At 37.6% G+C, this 21,178-nt stretch overlaps 1 protein-coding gene across 1 annotated transcript; it reads left to right on the top strand.

Annotated features, from left to right (window-relative positions):
* The first annotated feature begins 58 nt into the window (after positions 1–58).
* On the top strand, positions 59–18,894 carry LOC145779417 (ubiquitin-protein ligase E3A-like). Its single transcript, XM_082591003.1, has 14 exons — positions 59–182; positions 5,910–6,505; positions 8,102–8,234; positions 8,577–9,150; positions 11,507–11,726; positions 12,088–12,215; positions 12,931–13,067; positions 13,590–13,698; positions 14,476–14,617; positions 15,063–15,268; positions 15,476–15,640; positions 17,019–17,174; positions 17,566–17,751; positions 18,340–18,894. Exons 1-14 carry the CDS (start codon positions 163–165, stop codon positions 18,490–18,492), a joined length of 2,925 nt encoding a protein of 974 aa, XP_082447129.1. The 5' UTR covers positions 59–162; the 3' UTR covers positions 18,493–18,894.
* The last annotated feature ends 2,284 nt before the right edge of the window (positions 18,895–21,178 follow it).

Genomic DNA, 21,178 nt, shown 5'->3' with positions numbered 1-21,178 from the left:
ATATATTTTATTTACTGTTAAAAACTGCCACCAAATGCTTTATATTTTAATTATTTTCAGCAACTTATATAATGAAGTGAAATTGTGTTAAAATAAACCAATTGACAAATTAGATTTGTTTCTTTTTTATGGTGATAACTTTGTTTTTAAAGAAAACTGCTGATGAACAGTGAAAACTCAAGGTAAGTATGAAAGGTGACTAAATTTCGGAGCTGGTGTAGTCTCCACCCTGATGAAAATACCACATTGTCAGTAGCGTAGCCAGGATTTTAGAAAGGGGGGGTTTTAGCCACCCAGCGGTGGGGGGTCTGGGGGGCTCCCAGAAAATTTACTTTAAATTTGGTGCATTCTGAGAGCATTTTCGTCAAAAATGTGGGTACGAATATTCCTGTAAAATGGTGCTGTTCGGTACCGTAGCATAGCAAAAGTATAAGATCATGTTTTCTTCGGCATTTTTTGGAAATAAAGCTAAGTTCTGTGTTTTCTTGTTGCTAATTCCTGGTTGAGATGTTTGAATGTTTGGTATTGGCAAAACTCGCTCTTTTAATGCAATTTTGTTTAAAATCAGGCAATTTTTTTTTAGACTGAAAGCATCATTCTCAATATCGTGACCATACGCGCCGACTTCCGGGGAGCGGCGCCCCCCGTAAATTTATGGTTGAGGGGCAAGAAAAATGGTTATTACAAGTGTTGTTTCAAAGATAAAACACTTACGTTGCTTTTGCCCGCAAAACAGCAGCTGGCTTTCTCATACGGTACGGAAATTTCAAAGTAGATGGTAGAGTAACTTACGCTGCTGGAATAGTCACGTAACTCTTCACTGCAATATTAAGTAAACCAGCTAAATTAGACGCGCTATTGTCAACGAGGTCTTCCCGCTGTGAGATCAATTATGATTCAACAGAACGCATTGTTTTGTTCGCAATGTGTGAGAATTAAATCGAAAACCGATAAAAGAAAGGCAGTGGCTATTTGACCGGCTCCGGTCTTTGAATCTGAAACACTATTTGACCGGTCATGACGTCACTACATAAGCACTTTTTTCTTTTTCTCTTTCAAAGCAAAAAACGAGAAACGCCGATATATTTAACTTCTAAATTCAACACGTTTTTTTCAACTCAGTCTGTGGCGCGTAGGTTACGTCTTTGACTGCCATTCTAGAGGGGATGAGTTCGATACTATCCGGAAGCGTTCTTTTTTTCATTTTTTTTATCTAAATTTTGACCCGAAGCTCATTTTTGTGGTCAATTTTTAATTTGAGTAGCCTACAGCCCATTTTTTTTTTATATCTTTTCAAACCGTGTTTGTTGAACGACCATAAGTGACCTTTTAAAAAAAATGGTCAAGGTAAAACCATTTTTTAAAGAAGTATTGTATATAACTAACTTGAGAGCAAAAATGTAATTGGTTGTTCGGCAAACACGGTCACTTATGACGATCGGAAAATTACCAAGAGAAATTCTCAAATTCCAGCAAATTAAAAAAAACTCTAACTTTATTACTCACATTTGAAAAGACATAAAAAAATAGGCTGTAGGCTACTCAAATTAAAAATTGACCACAAAAATGCGCTTCGGGTCAAAATTTAAATAAAAAAAAATGAAAAAAAGAACGCTTCCGGATAGTATCGAACTCATCCCCTCTAGAATGGCAGTCGGAGACGTAACCTACGCGCCACAGACTGAGTTGAAGCAAACGTGTTGAATTTAGAACTTATTTCGGCGCTTCACGTCTTTTGCTTTGAAAGAGAAAAAGAAAAAAGTGCTTATGTAGTGACGTCATGACCGGTCAAATAGTGTTTCAGATTCAAAGACCGGAGCCGGTCAAATAGCCACTGCCTAAAAGAAAAGGTGTTCAATGGTTTTGGTCACAGATATTAGTTGCCTTAACGACGCCTCTTACGGCTATTATCACCAAGCCAACTGACATCGTTTTATGCGGCCGCTAAGGTTTGACATCGACTTCAACGATCATGGAATGTTACGTAATAAGAACGATTATATCCTACACGCAAAAGAAAAAAATTGATCTCTTAAAACAGCTCTTTCCGCTGTTTTTGTCTCCTGAGCTTTGCATACTGCTTAACATTGCATAAGGTTTAGAATTGACAAGTAATCATTAAATTTGAAACTTAAGTTTGATTGACTGCAAATAAACGTATTCAAAATTTTGATTTCAGCCGACGACTACGCCATTACACACTCCGTAATCTACGTCGGCAATGATTTCGCCCCAGCAAAAATTTTGAAAACTGCGGAGCTGGAGACAACAGCTTGTCCTGTGTATAAGTTGAACCTGTCTTTTTGAGGTGAAAATCACTTGCGAATATCTCGACGTATACTCGAGTATATACGCCGGTATTCGATAAAAGACTATAAAGAGTAAAGACTTTTGATAAAAAACAGAAAACACTTTGTCGTTGTTAGCGCTTTGAAAATAAGTAATTAGCAAAACGAGGTTAATAAAACTGATAGCGGGTTTCTACTCTACTTGAGATCATGATTTTTTGCGTTTTATTTCGATAACTTCACTGTCTTGATCGTTGTTATTCACTTGCACAAAAAGGAAATGAATCGGCTTGTTTTCCAACAGTTCCAATTATGAGCTAACAATATCATAATTTTTACAACTTGGCGTACAGCATGCGTAAAACTAATCGTTTCAAGCAGCGGTTCTAATAAATTCGGTTTGCGACCTAGGACCTAGGTGTCAACTGTCAATACAAACAAGACACTAAGCTTAATCAAAGACTATTTTAATTGAGTAAAATAGCGTTATGGTTATGACGTCATCACCTTTCTCGCCCCCCCAAGGTTTTTTGAAAAGTCGGCGCCTATGATCGTGACGTCACACGCCTGCCAAAGGGGGGGTTGTAACCCCCAAAACCCCCCCCTGGCTACGTCACTGCACATTGTTATACATTGGAATCGACCAAAAATATATAGGGTGAAACTGCTTTACCTATTGCTTTACTGTTCAAACATTTCACCCTACAAGGCTTGGTTGATTTCGGTCATTGATGTACAATTGTACATCATGTCAGCTTTATGACCAGGGTAATGACTTGTACACAAGCTCCTAAATTTCTTACCATTCTAATGCTTACAATTATTAGCTTTATGTTGATATTACCTTCGACTAGCAACTTAATTGATTAATTCTGATGCATAGCAAGAACAGGAGTAAAGCAAATGTCATCAGAGATGTACGCATACGCCGCAAATTCTACGCCGTAGACTTTTTGTTTACGCAAACGCTTGCGGCCATATTTTTTTGGATAGTTGTCGCTTGAGGCTACGTCGTAAAGTTTTCGCGGTTTTTTAGCGCATAGCGTCAACGCAAACTTTTTAATGTCTTACTGTAGCTTTTGTTTGCATTTTTTTTTATTAAACTTTCCAAATTTTGAATAAGTTGAAAGAATGTTTTCAATGGGCAAAAACATATTGAAACCAAAACGCAGCAAAATGTCAGATGAACACTTTTAGATGCTTGTGTTTTTTCGTGGAAATTCAAAATAAAACTTGTTTGTTTCGAGTGGTTTATCCGTGTGAATGTTTGGCACCTAGCAAACAAAATGAGTTTACGCTAGTGTATGTGCTGACGCCGCCAACTTTTTTTTACAAGTTACGTTGACGCATATGGCGTACCGGTATGGTTTTTTGAACATTTGCGTTAAGGCTGATGGCGTCAATATTTTTTGTATGCGCGTACATCACTGAAAGTCATAACAAGGCGAGATTGTGATGTGCTCTTGATTACATGACGACGATAAGCAAAATTGTGAAAAGTGGATATGGTCTAAACAAGAAGTTGTATAAATTAAAAGTGGAAACTAAGAAAATATTGTTATTAACAAATTGTTTTTTATTGTTAAGACATAAAACTTATTTGTATAGAAAAACATGGATAATACACTAATACAGCACATGGCATTCTGCACAATAGCATGAAGATATCAAGCTCCTGTACTCTCTCAGTCGGTCACAATAATAGTTTAATGTTTAGTATTACTTAGTTATTTGTCACGGAAAAAGTGTGTTAGTGTAAAGTAGTAATGTGAGACGATGATCATTCACTTGATTACTTTGCAATATGCTATTTTTAGCTTACCACAGATCGTTTCAAGCACTAGTTGTAACGTTCATCTGATGAAATTGAAAGTAAAAGCAACAATAAACAGGATGGTGAAAGAACAGAAAAATAGGATAGAAAGATAATTGTCCTGATGAACAACCAAACTTTTCAGTATTCACTTACCGTACCACAGATGATAGATAAATAAAGATTTATTAATTGCTGCAAACAGCAAAAAAAAATGTACAATAAATCAAAACACTTTGTACAATAATGTACATACAGTAAAACTGCTGAAAACATCACAATAAAAAAAGCAAATAGTAATATATAGCGTCACAGCAACGTAAGGCTGCGAAGTGACCGTTCAAGGTCTTCAAGTCAAGCAGCCACCCTCAAACTCATCAATGATATAATTATAATTGGCTAATCGAGACACATAAATAAACGAAGACAGTGAAGCTGTCAAAAACTTAGGTAGCCTATATTACAAGTCTGTTTTATGATTTAGCATTTGGTTGATAAGTGTCAATGATTAAATATACTGTTCAAAACATTTCACCTTTTTCTTTTTGATTTTCATCATCATCATCAACCAATTTTGATTATACAGGCCATGAATTAATCCTCATGTCAAGGCTGTGGCCTGTCTGTCTGTCGAGAACGAAGTCTTCCCCTCCACACCTCGCGATTTATTGGGTTGGCAGAGTCCATGTTCACTGTTCAGGGCTATAAGGTCACGTTTTACAAGTTCTTCCCAAGAAAGTTTTGATCTACCTTGACCCCGCTGTGCTGCAATGTTGACACATCTGACCTGTGCGATCCAGCTTGAGCTGCGCTCAACGTGACCAAGCCATCTTTTCTTTTTGTAAATTATTTTAAAAGTTATAGAGGAGGATTTGCAGATTTTTGAGTTGAGTTTCAAGCAACATGTTCAGTATATATATATGGAATAGTTTTCATATATGTTTCTATATGTAAAAAATAAGATTTGATGAATTCTAATAACTACCATAAACAGATGCAACTCAGCAACAACACTACATTTAATATTATAAAAAAAAACAATAAGCAAAAAAAACAGAAATATTTTAAAAGAAATCATACAGTATCACAGCTGTAAAACATTTGAGAGACTGCGTAACTTGCTCATCCAAAATAACAACTGAAAAAATTATGCAGCACAACAGGTCAAGTATTTGAAAGGTAACATTAATTGTTCAGAGAAGGATTCAAGCTTTGTATTTCATAAGTACGTAGTCAAATTTTTCACTAAGTTTCAATATGTGTCGATATGTACCAGAGAGTACACCTCAGATAATCTTGATTGTCTTCTCAGCTACTCTTGGCAGTATGATTGTATAATAGTACATCAGTATACTAGCATGCTTTGGTATGGGTATCGGTTTTAAGTTTGATTCCTTTTTGTAATCAAGTCTTTCGCAGTTCTGTTCTACATTCTGTCAATGGTTTGGTTTTGGGCATCAGACTGGTCTTCCCCCTTTTGTTTTGATGGTGTCAATTCATTTCCTTACTGCAATAATCTACTACGCACGAGTATAGACATTGTTCTCAGATCATCCCCACCACTATCGTGCTTGGGATGTTACTGTACTAACTACAGCTGTGTATGAGCAGATTACTGCTAACAGTGCTGCTATAGTAGTTTTGAAAAGAGTCGGGTAATAATTTTGAACTAAACTGGTGCATGAAAGTGTATAAAACTGGAAGATGCATTAAACTGATGTACACAGGTTATCCTTGACGTTCAAATGTGTGTTGTTTTATACTGTATTGCAATCTGTTGAAGGTCCAATGATATTGTCTTGTTTCAGCATTGAAAATAATTCCTCCAATATTGGGAAGCCATTAATGATGTCAAAACGAGGCGCGGTTGTCAAAGAACGGATACAACAATTTTATTCCCAATTAACCGATGGATGTGGTCGACCTGATTGCACAAATACGGATTGTGCATCCAATCCAAAATTTGAAAAGCTGTCTTCAGATGATGCTGCTGCCAGAGCTTTAACTCTATTTCGAAGCAAAGTTAGTTTATGCGATAAGCCTCCATCAAAGATTGCTCGTAAAGATGCGAGAGATATCAAATCCTCATCATCACAAGCGTGCCCTGATAATTATAGTTCTGGAGAACCAAGTAACTGCATCACTAGAAGCCCACAATCATCACATTCATCGTTAACTTCACATAGTTCCTCAGAAAGTGTTGGTACATCACAAAGTAGCAATGACACTAGTGCAAAGGACAATTTTAATGACAATGTTTCTCGTCCTGATTCGCCAGCATCAGAGAAACCATGGGATTCCACTTCAATCAATTCAAAGTTGCAAAGTATTTCTGTACATGAATCTTCTTCTTCAAGTTCTCAGAGCATAGCAACAACCACACATTCTCAATCTGAAATTCCTCGTAAGTAGATTTATTTCAACAACATTATAAGATTAAATACTGTTGGAGTGTGAAATGTTTTTGTCTAAGCATTAATTTTTAATGGTTATGCTGTTATAAAAAGTATATATATATAGTTTCAGCGCAGTAAATAGCACCTTTGCCTGATAATTCAGAATACATTTTTTGTGTCAAACAGTTGATACCCCTCCCACGATGTATATATTATGTATGTATGGTATTACCGGCTTAGTGTTTAGTGCACTTGCCTCTGAAGTAAACGTGGCTTCGATACCCTGTTAGTTCATACCAAAGATTTTTAAAAGTGGCACTGAATCTTATTCCTGCTTGGTACTCAGCAATGAAATGGATTCGGCTAATAATCTACTCCGTTGCATCTCAATATGGCTGCATTGACACTCTGATTTGTAAAGCACTGAAGAGCAAGTACTCTTATTACTTGATTTGTTATTGAAGTCTGTTAGGTCCTGGGCGTAGTTTATGGGCATTCTAAAAGACGTCCCATGATTTGCTAGAGTGTTTAAATGCAAGTGAAAGGATTGTTGGCAAAACCCAAATGATGCATAGACACTTTGCAGCAGTCTGTGTTGGTTCTCTTGTGGTTAAAACCATGGCAGTTGTACCACTGCTCATTTGTACCTGGAGGTAGCTTTTCCACCTGATAAACCTCTATACGAGTGAGTGTGGATTCAGCTGCAAGTCTTTCATCATCAGCTGTATTTATAAAGATGCAACATCCTTTATCATCCTTTTTTATGTGTAGCTGAGTGGTGAGAATGTCTGCATGATGTTTGAAAGGACGTGGGTTCGACACCACTCTAGAGCACGCGTCGCGGCTGTGTCTCGGCAAAAGACAATTAATGGCAAGCCGAAATAAAGGGAGCAGCTGACTCGAAGAGTCGAAGACTATTAGTCCTTTCGCTGCTTCCTGTTGTCTGTTGTATAGCATCTGTCATTGCAATGTACAGTATGTTATGGGCACAAATAAAAACATGATTAATACTATTAATATTATTATATTATTATTTATTGATTTAAAAGTGCAAGGAAGCTTCTTTATCACTTTTTCATGACCATTTTAAGTCCACTTAAGTTTGGCGTCGTAATGTAAGAGGTACCTTGAATTTGTAGCGTCGGCTACTGTTCTTTCTTGTTTCCTGTTGGCTGCTTGTTTCTAAATGTCAGTACAAACGTACAGTGAGTTATTCTTAGATTTCCTGTGATGAGCATCATTTTTGTGCTAAGTGACACAGATTCTGTGATGACATAGCATAGAGCGATTGCAGGCATTGTAGTGAAATCTTTAACTTGTGTTCCATACAAATTATCACCAAGTTCTTTTGGAACTCCTATGTCTTCTCTGTATGTGACATCAAATATGGGAAATTTTCCGTTGCATTCATGATGAGATGTATCTGTACTTTAATTTATGAAACAACACCAGGTGCCAACAAAAAAGCTTTACATGACAGTATATTAAATCCTAACTGTTTGACGAGTTGATGTATTTTTAAAATAGTCATAGATTAGGCATAACTTGTTATTGTCCAAAGTACAATAATGTTACGTTGCCAAATTATTATTTTTACAACAAAGTTTCAGATTCAGAGTACCGTGCTCTTGAAGAGTTGTCAAACAGAGAATTGTCCCCTGTATCTGAAGATAATGGGCTGACTTCTTTAAAAGAAGGAATATGGACAATATTTTCGAAGTCTAGATGCTTAAACCTGTAAGTTTTTCTCTTACACAATATTTTAGATGTATGAATTATGTCGTAATATAACTTCGTCTACTGAGAGGCAGCAGTCTCTTCATAAGGAAAAATGCTTCACAAAAGCATGGCAAGTACCCCTTGTGGTGCTGTTGTTCTGGAAAGTAAACCACAGTATGTTATATATGTTTATAAATGCCAATTGCCAATCATAAGTCACAGTTAAAACTAATTTTGCTTCCTAATTGCTATTGCTTTTTTCTTTGCAAAAATACGAACGTGTTTTTTGTCCACATTTGAATATGTACCGCTACTAAATGAAGCACATGGAATGAACTGATTTGTTGACAATATTAATAGGTTTTGTGTGCCGACAAAAGAAGTTCTTAATTCGCGTAAAGAGTGTGACGAAGACAAAGACATAGATGAAAATGATGAAGAATTGCTAAACAACAAAAAAGAAAAGTTATCAATGGATGATTTAGACGAAGACAACTATGCAAACAACACAACTTCCGAAAATAAATCTTCTCCAGTGTCTTCACTAGTTACTTCTAAAAGAAAGTCTCATAGGCCGACTGCAGACATTGAACATATTCGAGGTTTATATACACTATGGGGAAAACACCCTTCTTTGGAAAGAGTGATGCACAATTCCATCGCATACGTTATAAACGACATCGAACATCAATTATCGGTTAACAAGCAAGCTTACATGCAAGACCCCAATTATTTAAATATGTTTGTTGTATTGATTGAGAATCCAAGTCTTCACAGCCCGGAAGCCTTAGACAAAACTTTCCCATTGTTCTGCAAAGTGATTAGTCGTTTACCCATTCCAGCCCAAGCAGCACTTGCTCATTATTGGTCCGAGTTTGATCCAAAACATTTGAGAAATATCATTGAAAATTTGCAGCAATTGATCACTTTTAAGGTGAGTCTCACATTAAATGGGCATATTTCAAAATTGTGTGACAGAGTAAGAAAAAATAAAATTGTAACGCAGTTAAGTCTGAGTAGGTTCAAATGTTAGGGTAAAGTCTCTACAGCAAATATTTAACTTTACTTTGTTTTTATCATTACAGACAAACTTTTTCTTAATTTCTGAAATCTCCACCTGCTTACAAGCAAATTTTCAGTAAAATTTCACTTAGAATGGTACAGGGTGTAAATGACGTTTGTTTTATTCTATTCTTCTAATTTCAATGTATCTGGAGAAGTCATATATATATGAAAAATTATGTATAAAAAAAATGAGCTCTGTGTTTGATACATAGTTTAGAAAATAGGTATGCAAGTTTGGTAAGCCACACATGTCTGTCCGTTACCAAAAAGTCTCAAAAAAGTTTTTTTTACGAACAAGAAACAACTATATGTTTTTTTAACTTCTAACATAATATTGACTATCTCACATTTGGCAGCACATATTAATCCTATACAATTATCTTTCCTCCAATTTAAATCACTAGATTTATGGAAGTTTGATATTGTGCCTGTCCGTTACCATATTTTTTATGAATTTGTGTAGATTGTAAATAGGGCTTTAAACACCAAGACTGTCACAAGATGACTGGGTATGTAGTCAGAAAGGGAAGGTTGGAACTAGCCCTAGCGCATTAGACCCCCTTTTATAGATTGAAAAAAAAATTTTGAAGTAAAAAAAATTATATGTAAATGTTTTTTGTTAAAAAAAATTTCCATTATAATTGTGATTCGTTAATGAAGATCACGTTAATTTAAGATCAAGTCAGGGAAATATCAAAGATGTTTGTTCTAACAATTGTTGGTTACTCGCTGCAAATGTCATTGACAAGTTTTGATTGCAAGTGAAGAGAGAGAAACTGTCAAATGTTATTCCAAAGCGAACATATCAGGATCAACATGGAGATGGCCAAAGGATGAGGACTTCCATGATTCTTCTTCTTTAACAAATTGATCATGTTTGATCAGCTGTGATCTCCCTTATGAATTCCATGATTATAATACCCTATAAGTGATGTTGTGCAGGCTATAGCCACTCCACACCGTATTCCTGGAGGAGAGAGAAATGTTTCCTTTTACATACCAGAATTTCATCACATTTGGGGATACTATGACTCAAATTGTGTGAACTAACTTGAAAAAGTCGAAAATTTCCACGAATTAAAGATAATTTCAAGAATATATATATATCCAATAAATAAACTGCTTTTATCTTCCACTAGTGAAAAGTGACCGCTATGATGATGCAAATATTGATAAGAATATAAAAATATAGTAAGGAATGAAAAAACAAGGGTAGAAAAACACTTCAGCAGGGCTGGAAAAAGCAGGGTAGCACCACTATTTGGAAATGCATGACAACAAATTCGGAAATGTATGTAATTTATGTATATGATTGTAATGGCAGCCTATGAATATTAAAACAATTTTTTTGTAAATAAGACAAACTTTTTTCAACCAAAGTTTTTCCGAAATTGCAAACCATAATTTTTCCTATTCGGAAATTAACATTTTTTCCATCACCTTGGTTCAGTGTAGCAAAATACTTCAGAAATGAGATAGTGTCCGTTACTTTTTTTAATGTCTGTCCGTTACTTTATATCAAGGTTTTAAACTAATTGTTGCGCAAACACTGCATCAAGGAGTAGCAAAAAATACTACTTTTACGATGGGGGGTAGATCTCAAATTAAAAAAAGCATTGATCTATTGGGTTTGGGAGCTGAATTTAGATAGAAAGTGCATGTGAAGGCTGACTAGTGGTATTTCCCAATTCTATCTGTCTGTTCGTTACTTTATTTCAATAGTCCGTAAAATTGGTAATACTGAAACCAGACCCAATTTTTTTTCCTACACAAACCATCATACTTAGTAGTTTTAACACGCTGAATATTGCGGAGCTGAGGCTCTTGTGGTCTTCAAATTTAAAGATTTTCGCATCAATGTCTGTCCGTTACCAAATTTTATATTTGAAATATCACCAAATAAATGTCAGTTATGCCTGTTTCTGGTTGATCTTGTTTCTGTACAATAATTGACTGGGAACAAGAGATACGGTATTCTGGCTGCAAATGTCTGTATAATAAGGTTAAGTTGAAAAATGGCATGCAGATTTTTAAAAGAGAAAACAGTAGTTGTTGGAGTTTGTTGTGCTTATTCTACTCTGGATATTCTAAACTTTTCAAATTGTATTCAAACCTTAGACGAGCGGTTATTTTCAAAGAAAATTAGCTTTGGACAATAGACTTGGTAGATGACGTGATGTTTGATGAATTGTTGCAATTGAAGAAGAATTTTTATGTTTTTGCAGATTGTTTCTGAAGAGGAAACAGATGATGATTCTGGTCAGCAAGTCAATAGCGGAATTGTATATGCATCGAAATGTCTGAATATTTTATTTTATGCCTCAATCCTCGGTGGCAAGATTGACAGAGACGTCGACCAGTCTGGAGCCAAAGTCTCTGTCAAGTTGAGAGAGACATCGAAGACTGCTGCTGGACTTCTTATTCATGGAGCATTGGACAATATGGGTAAAACACTATGGTTGAAAAGTCTGTTTCAATAAGTAAGCACACTCTAGGTTGCACATGCCGGATAACTAAATGTAGGCTACAAGCTACATGTGTAGCAAAAATTGCGTATTTTGTAAAACAATTTAAAATCAGATAGTGTTTTTTATTTTTTTCCTGTTAAATCAAAAATTATGTTTGTTCAGTGACAAAATGCTCCATTGCATAATTTTGTGCAAGCTATCCCCAATGTTGCTAATGATTGAAAATTGAAATGTTGTTTTTTTGCCTGACTCTGCAATATAAACACATTTGAGTTATGATATACGCTTTAAGAGATTGATTTCAAATTGTTTCACCCTGATTTTTTTATGATGCACAGACGACGACTTGCAATTCACATGGGTAGATCCTTTGGGGAAGGAACTCAATGTTGATAAGCTGGATGGCATAGAACCCGTTGTGCCACTGACTGAGTTCATCAACGAGCCCTTAAACGATTCCATAAAGGTGATAAACTTCTGACAAGCCCCAGACAGCAAATTAGTCATTTTTTACATTGATTCAACGTCTGCAGACGTTGAATTAATGTAAAAAACAACTAATTTGCTATAAGAGGCACGTTTAGTAGTACAGTAACATTCCTCATCGTTTAATTCGTCAGTCCTCCTTATTCGTGACGTTTTTGTCCCAGAAAAAGTCGTTATAGCTTTGACCTGTGTACATAATTCGTCACTACTGGCTGCAAGCCAAGATACGACAAGAAAGCGGCATGTGTTCGGTATTTGGTTTTGGTGTTCTGATGTTCTCAGCTGATGACTTCATTTACAAACATTAAAAAAACATGGAAACTTGTTTAACAGGAAGCGAATACTTTTTTTATACACATGATATCTTGTATTATTGATGGACGATGGTACAATTCTATACCATGCTCTTTCGTGCCATTTTCCTTTTATTTCACCTTTGATTGTTAGTTTTTCCATCAATTCTTTGACGTAGCTAAAGTAAAACGTTTTTCATTCCTTCGCACTTTCATCATTTGATTTTGTGCTGTTTGCTTTCAGCTTAACTGAAGATGATCTAGCTTCAAGCTGATCGAAATCGATTTTTAGCTATATATATATGATTGAACTGACTCGTGTGAAAATAAATTTCTTTGCATTGTTATATTGATGCTTCAACAAGAAGACCCATCAAAATTTTAATTGAACTATTGTTTCAGATTGACAAAGACTACACAAACTACAGAATAAGTCAGCAACTTCCCTCCAAGTTTTCTTTCCTCCACTATCCATTCCTGTTGAACACAGTTAGCAAGACCACACACCTCTTCTATGACAACAGAGTCACAATGTATAGGTAACTCAGCCGGAAATTATGGACTGACAAAGTATTTATAACTATTTAACCATAGACAAACAAAACCTAACAACCAGACGGCATTTGACATCAAAATAAACTAAAAATTACAAACGCTTTCGGCCATACTCAGGATGGCCATAAACGTTTGTCGGCCATACTGAGTATGGCCAATAAATAATTTTTAGATTGCTTTTATGTTAGTATGTTAAATGCCGTCTGGTTGTTAGGTTTTATTTGTCTATGGCTAAAAAAATCACCTCTCTACCAAAATTGTATGACAAAGTATTTACCTTTAAAATGAGATTGTTTTTATGAAACTTATTCCTTGTACTTTTGAACCAGTGATGCATGTCCCCATTGTCCAGTCTTCATATTTTCCTTGGTTGTTTTGATCATTACCAATTACCATGGTAGAATTGCATCCGAAAGTGATGTTTTCTTCTGGCTCTCTAGATTGTTTGGATGCGAGATCAACAGATATTGAATTGCAACTTCTCACAATTTTCTTTCATTGTTCAGCGAACGACGCCGCACAGTGTTTTCCAGCATTATGCAAGGATCTCTTATCCATCCCTATCTTAAACTACAAGTCAGACGCACTCACATCATAGAGGATACATTAATCCAGGTGCGATGAAACGTTGGTTCCGGTTTTTTTATTGGTTGGTTGATTGATTGAATCTCTATCCTCGGACTGGGAAAGCTTCTTGCAGAGCTTAATCCTGACAGTTTCGCATGCTTGTAGAGGCTTTGAATCACTGACACAGGCCCGGTCACTGAGATTGACAGAGTAATGTTTCCGATTGTTGAAGTCTTGTTGTCAGGGAAATATTCCATCCATTAGATGCCGCTGAATGGAGAGCAGTCCTTAACGTGCGTTGCTCAAGCGCAGACCCCGGGAGTCGAACCAGCGCCGCTTGATATTGAAGCTTCTTCGTTCATGAAGTCACGCACTATTAACTAACCAACTGAGCTATCGGGACAGACTAATGGTTGGTTCTCGGACGAATCACCAGAATATGTGCTGCTTGGCCGAGTGTTGGCTCCTAGTGCTTTCAGAGAGACAACTCACGTGCCTGCATTTTGATTTGTGCGCTAGTTGTGCTCAAACAGTGACTACAAAGCAGTTGTGCCACTACAATATGTTGAAAGTAATAGCCGTGGTCATTGTTGGTAACGTTTCAACCACCAGCATAACTGATTTCATCATTGAATCAAGGCAGGTCTTCACTTCAAAATTTGACATAATAATATGTAAAAGTTACTTTCTATATTAAACAGAGCGAATTGCAATTGTTCAAGGCAGAAAGTAACTGCTCAATTGGTAAACCTCTTTATAAAGAAACTTGTTGGGATGGTTACAAATCAATTACCTGCTCTTTTAAATCTGTTTTCTTTTCCACAGCTTGAGCTGGCCACGGAAAACGTGAAAGATTTAAAGAAACAGCTTTATGTTGAGTTTGACGGCGAAGAGGGCGTAGACGAAGGCGGGGTGTCCAAAGAGTTTTTCCAGCTTGTTATTGACAAAATATTCAACCCCGAGAACGGTAAGATCCTTTCTTACTTGACCGCTGCTGCTTTACAGTTATATTTTGGGGCCCTGTTGTGTCTGCTTTTTTTACCATACTCAAACGAACGCTTTGTGGCAGAGATGAGGGAATGGAAAAAATTCAAGGGACTCTTTGTAACCTTTTATAAACATTGGCTAGAGGTTTTTGACGTGATATATAAGTGTCTTATCGAGGTGTGGCCGCATGCTTTGATAACCGATAATCTTTTGTACGTTTGTCCGTTTACTCTCAATTACACTTAACTATGTATTTGTTGTGGTAGTGCATAATCTGGTATGAGTGTCTTGCCAAAAACACAGACACAGCGGTGTCGAACCGGTGCCCTGTCGAACGTTGAGCCAGGGCCCTTACCACTCGGCTATGCAGCCGGCAGTTGAGCTGCGAGCTCATCTTGTAATTGTTAAAATTCTGTTTGTTTCAGGTATGTTTGTGTATGATGAAGGGACCCATTTGTTTTGGTTCAACCCCGAATCATTTGAAGCGCTGACACAGTACAGGCTTACTGGGATAGTGCTCGGCTTGGCCATCTACAACAACTGTATCCTTGACGTCAACCTCCCACCAGTCGTCTATAAGAAGCTGCTGGGGAAGAAAGGAAAGTTCCATGACCTAGCTGGCTATAATCCGGTAATTTACAATTTTACAATTTATTCCGACGTTTCGAGTTTGGCTTATTTTACACCGGAAAAGCGTATTATGTCATTGAATTAAATGCCTGGTCAACGGTCTCATCCGCTTTTTAGTTGTCCAGGTATTTTAATAACAAAAGATGATATGAAGTCGGAAAATAATTATTCTGTACTCGAGTCAACATCAAACGATATTTTCTCTCAGCTCCTTTACAAGAGCCTCCAGGAGCTGTTGACGTACGAAGGTAATGTCGAGGAAGATCTGATGGTGACATTTCGAGTCGAATATCAGGACGTGTTCGGGACGACACATTACCACGACTTGAAAGAAGGCGGGGAAGACGTACCTGTGACGTCAGAAAACCGACAAGTAACCTGCAGATATATTCTACTTCCAATGTACGGGGGCAGTGGTTCCCAAACGTTTGTAATGCGACAAACTCAAAAGTGTGTTTTGTCTTGCGACGTACTAACAAAGAATTTCTTCACATTCATAAACAGTTTTATTTATTCAGACAACAAACCGAAGTCCAAACTGAATGAATTTGATGCGGGGTTTCTTTGCTTTCGTTCTTTTACTGTACAGCAGGGCTACTCAACTGGCAGACCGCGGTCCAAATCCGGACCTTCTGGGTGTTGATGGTGGACCTTAAGCTTTTGGAAGAATAACTTCTTTGCCACGTTTCAGGGCTTCTTTAAACAGATTTCTGCTTGGAGGAGGTAGTTTTTACTGTGATCATCCTAGTTGCTGGGGGGCTTCGACTCCCAGACTCCCCAACACTTTCTCAGAAATGCAATTCGAGTTACATTTTACCTAAAAAATGGTTTGGTACAGATGGTTTCACTTTCGTGGTTGCGTGTAAAATAACTTATTCACCCGACCACTATAAATGTTCAACTTGTCAAACTGGACCTTTGTTAAGATTAGTTGAGTAACCCTGCTGTACAGTAATTAGGTTTTCTAAATTTTATCAGAATTTTCAAAACTGCCAGTAACATTTTGTTTTGACACAACGCAAATCGATATTTCGTTTCAATCACAGCCACGACAGGAAATTCTACTTTACATAAATGCGATAAAAGGAAAAGCCTTCACACCGCCGTCTGAACTTGACCTTTTTACTAAGTATTTTAATTCTAAAATAACAACCTTCTCACTTTAATGTTGTTGAAAAACTTCTACTTTTACACCACCTTGTGAGTGAATATCCTATAAAATAACAAACTTTGGTGGTCTGTAGCTTGCTCTTCATAGATGCTCACTTCATTTGTTTCGCGATGTGGCAGGCTTCTTAAAGGAGTGGTGGTTTAATTACTTACTCGTGGAATTGTCATGAAATAGTGATATTTAACGCATCAGTTCATGTTATTCTTTAAAAGCACATAAAAAATTTCGAACGATTTTCCGTCGGCTATGTAGCTGAGTGGTGAGAGCACTGGCACGACGCCCGAAAGGGCGCCGGTTCGACACCGCTCAAGAGCATGCGGCTGTGTCTTTGGTAGGACACTTAAAGGCATGCCAGAAGGTGGACACGAAGATTGGCTTTCTTGCATTCCTGTCCACTCAATCTAAATCCTCAACCACCGGGCGAAAGCCTGGATGCGACAAAAATCGATTTACTGTTTCGGAGCCTCTGGGCCTAAGAGCCATTGATAATTCCGGTATTTTGCATTCAATTAGGTGCTTTGTTTTTTCTATTTCTTTAAGAAGCATAAGTATATTTGATCATAACGTCTTCATTCCACAGGAATACGTCCACCTGTATGCAGACTGGCTGCTCAACGTATCTATATCTGAGCAGTTCAACGCCCTCTTGAGCGGCTTTGACCTCGTGGTCAGCGAATCCCCACTCAAGTATCTCTTCCACCACGACGAATTGGAGCTGTTAGTCCGAGGAAGCGAGGTAAGCATCCGGCCGGGCAATTTCTCTTTTGGAATGGATGGTTAAAGACATCCCAAGCAAGGACTGTTTGAGTTTGCAAGCCATAGCCCTGAGAAAGGTCGTACGCATTGCTTCCTAGAGCAGTGTACTGTTCTTTATAATGAGAGAAATCAAGGGCTATAGTCAAAGGGGCGCCACTCCGCAATCGAGGACTTGTCAGCGGATTTATTAAGTTTGACTTTTTCACGCAACAATCGTCAGTTTTGTTCAAGCGAAGGAATAACTTCCGATGATGAAAATCTTTTTAATCTATCAAAATTTCGTTGCATTACATTTGCTCTTTACACAACGATTTCATTTGCAATCGTATACCGGAAATGACGTTTTCTCAAACTGAAGTGACATCACACAGGATTACGACTTTGACGAGTTGGAGCGGACAACCGAGTACGACGGCGGATTCACGAAAACCTCCGAAACCATCGTCGATTTTTGGTCGGTCGTGCACACCTTAACTCAGGAGGAAAAGAGATCTCTGCTCCAGTTCTCCACTGGAAGCGACAGAGCCCCCGTTGGTGGACTTGCCAAGTTGAAAATGGTAAAGCTCTTCTATCTATTGTTTAACGCGAAAGTGTTGTAATTTCGTGGCGTTTCTTCCGTTTAAAAAGTGGAATCTATAGCTTTGGACAATTTACTTCATGTTGCATGGGTTTTATCCGGGTTCAATCGTTACCTCCGAGATAACATTACATTACGATGGTGACGGTTCAATCCGCTGACATCAGGTCTTGGTGTAAAGCAGCCGAACAACGTTGTTTTGTGGTTGACAAGATATTTTATTTATGCAACATTCAACTTATCATTTGCTATTTTTGCATTAATTCAACGGGATCAATCTGAGCAGGTTTTGTTAGCCGAGATGGTTTGGTTGTGGCTGAGCAGTAGAGTTCTGACCAACATCAGTAAAATTGCGGGCTCAATTTTTATTTGGACGTTGGATTAGTAGATTTGCTCAATTATCTTATCCGAGTCCTTTCTTTTAGGCTTGTGGCAGGATCTGATTTGACTTTCCGAGTTTTCCAGAACTTCTTATGCTGGTTCACAGACCAGCGCGTTAAACTTAGTACGAAATCATCTCAAATAGTATTCTACCTTTTCATTTCACTTTCTTTGTAATCACTTGCAGATAATTGCTCGTAACGGGCCAGATTCGAACAGGCTCCCCACGGCTCACACATGCTTCAATGTCATTCTCCTACCTGATTACAAGAACCGAGACAAGATGAGGGAGCGCCTCCTCAAAGCCATCAAGTACTCCAAAGGCTTCGGAATGCTCTGACCTGGTTTAAGTCTTATCAATTTTACCGCTAAGTTATTTGTAATTTACGTTAATTTTATGTAAAGCGACGTTATTTGTATAAGCTGCGTCGTTTCTAACTTAGCTAGCTAAATCGGTTCTTTTCACATTACTTCATCGTCTGTAGACGCAGAATTAGTGTAAACAACATATTTTACCAGCCAAGGAAACAAGCCAATGATTGGAAATATTGTCCTAACTCAAACAGCAAATCAGTCGCTTTTTTACATTGACGTTGAATCAATGTAAAACGCGACTGATTTGCCATCTGGAAACACTTCCTCAATGACGCGTGTTGATCATCATGTCGCGTCTTGAAGTTGAACTCAATATATACAATTGTCTCAAGATACCTTTTCTCCATTTTCATCGTTTTACATTGTTTCTGTGTTAATAAGATGTAAATACATTGTAACACGATGAGAAAGCACTGGTTTATTACTACGTAAGTTTTTTGATTTGCACAATCCTGGAACGGAGAAAACCTCTTCGGAAGCTTAATCTTGTCAGTTTTGTATACTTGTGGAGCAGTGGTTCTTAAACTGGAGGACGCGCCCCCTTCAGGGACGTGAAGGTTCTCCTAAGGGGGTGCGAAGGTGGTAGGCTGTTGCACTAGTACCGTATGCTGCTGTGCTGTACAAGTCGTGAACAGAATATTGTTGGCAACACCTTACTTTGTACAGTTTAGAAAGCGCGATCTTCCTGGCGTCAACACTACCTGGCCACTCACTATAGAACAGCGAGCATTGTGTATCGCTAACCATACCGGTGTAGCCTCCACACTAGCCATCAGTGCCGGATTAAGGGGGGGGGCGGACTGGGCTGAAGCCCAGGGCCCCCACTTTTGGGGGCCCCCACCTCAAAGAAAAAAATCTATTATTTTTTTTAGTTGCACAGCTGGAGATTGCTGCTTTAATTCGTATCTCAAACAAACATCATCTATAGACTATGATGCTTACTTTAGCAACGTTTTAAACACGTACATCAAGTGTGTTGTTTCAAAGTCTTATAAGAGCATATTTCTGAATCTCTTTTCCGGCACCTAGCGCATTTGGAAAGTAAAAAACTAACGTTCCGGAAGCTAATCTTCTGGAAATCCACCACTAAGTGAGACCATTTTAGCGCTAGAATTGGCCTCTGATGATGCTCAATCTCGAGACAGCAAAGTCGAAGGAGAAGGATTTTTAAAAAAGTTGAAACAACTGGAGACAGCTATTTTGCTTGAAATATGGAGTGCAATATTGGAAAAGTTTCAAAAAACAAACATGTCCCTTCAAAAAAGTGGATTGTGTTTGAATAATGCAGTACAGTTGTTACAAAGTCTCATGAGCTTTGTCAAAAGCGAAAGATCCAACTTTGAAACGTATGAAGAAAAAGGTAAGAAGAAATGTGGATCCAACACCTACGCAGGTTCTTCAAAACGAATTCAAACGCAACGTTATAGGCATTTTGATTAGCCCTCTACAGAGCCAACGATTTTTTCCCCAAGAGATAAATTTAGAGTTGAAGTGTATCTTGCCATAATTGACAAACTATCTGCAGAACTAGATAAGCGTTTGAAAGCATACCGTGACGTCGAAAGTAAGTTTAGTTTCATTTCAAAACTGACGGATCTTATCCCTAACGAGATTCATCATGCTACTGTTGCATTGATGAAGGAATATCCCATGGATTTCGAAGCCAATTTTCCAACTGAAACAGTTCATTTTGCAGAATTTTCCAAAGTGAAAACTGCTGATGGTGGAAAAGAAGCCTCAGAAAACCCAAAGTGGAAAGCAGTGTTGAGCTCAACATGTTCTTACTTCTAAGAGAAAACAGGTGCGTTGAAACCTTTCCCAATGTCTTCGTTGCTCTGTGAATGTATTTGTGTATGATGGTCTCCAACTGCAGTGGAGAAAGATCTTTTTCAAAATTAAAGAGAATCAAAAACGAAGTTCGAAATTCTTCGCGGCAAGAGCGAGTTTCGAATCTTTCGCTTCTAAGCATTGAACACGATATTTTGGAGTCATTGAATTTTGAAGAATTGATCAGCGATTTTGCCAGGAGAAAAGCAAGAAAGCGTTCATTTCGAGTTGATATGAACAATTTTCTAGTGCAGCAAACAAAATGACTACCGATACCGCCTACCAGTTTGCAGTTTCATTTTTGATTTATGACCAATACTCCTATGAATATGATTCTGTTTTTATCGTGTGAAGCTGACAAACAATTCACGGTTCATACATAAAGTTGCGGCCAAAAACAAACGTTTAGTAACTAAGCGAATCTTTTCCGAAGAAATACTGTTGAAAATTAACCAGGTTTTTCCTTACAATTTTCTTGGGGCAAAATTGTTTGTTTTGAACAGTACAGTAGTGCACAAAATGAACATTTTATCGTACAATATATCAATAATCGCCTATAAGCAATTTGTATTGAAAGTGTTGCCACTAAAAATTGTGGAGAAAGGATCGAGTTCCCTTTGAACAGTGATAGCCTATCTCACAAACGGATTCGTTTGTTGATCTGCTCTGAAATGATTAGTTTTGCTTTCAAAAAGACAACTAGAGAACAGTGGCGTACATAGAGAATAGTGGCGTCGCTCGGGTAAGTGAGAGTTTGCGCCCCTCTAATGCAGTCAGCATTAAACGAATTATGTCATTTTGTTGTTCTAAAAGCAATGTTCCTG

This window comes from Aplidium turbinatum, chromosome 11, assembly GCF_918807975.1.
Source record: "Aplidium turbinatum chromosome 11, kaAplTurb1.1, whole genome shotgun sequence".
NCBI classification, from domain to species: domain Eukaryota; kingdom Metazoa; phylum Chordata; class Ascidiacea; order Aplousobranchia; family Polyclinidae; genus Aplidium; species Aplidium turbinatum.
Note: the sequence above shows the minus strand (reverse complement) of the source record. Positions and strands in the feature narration are given on the sequence as shown.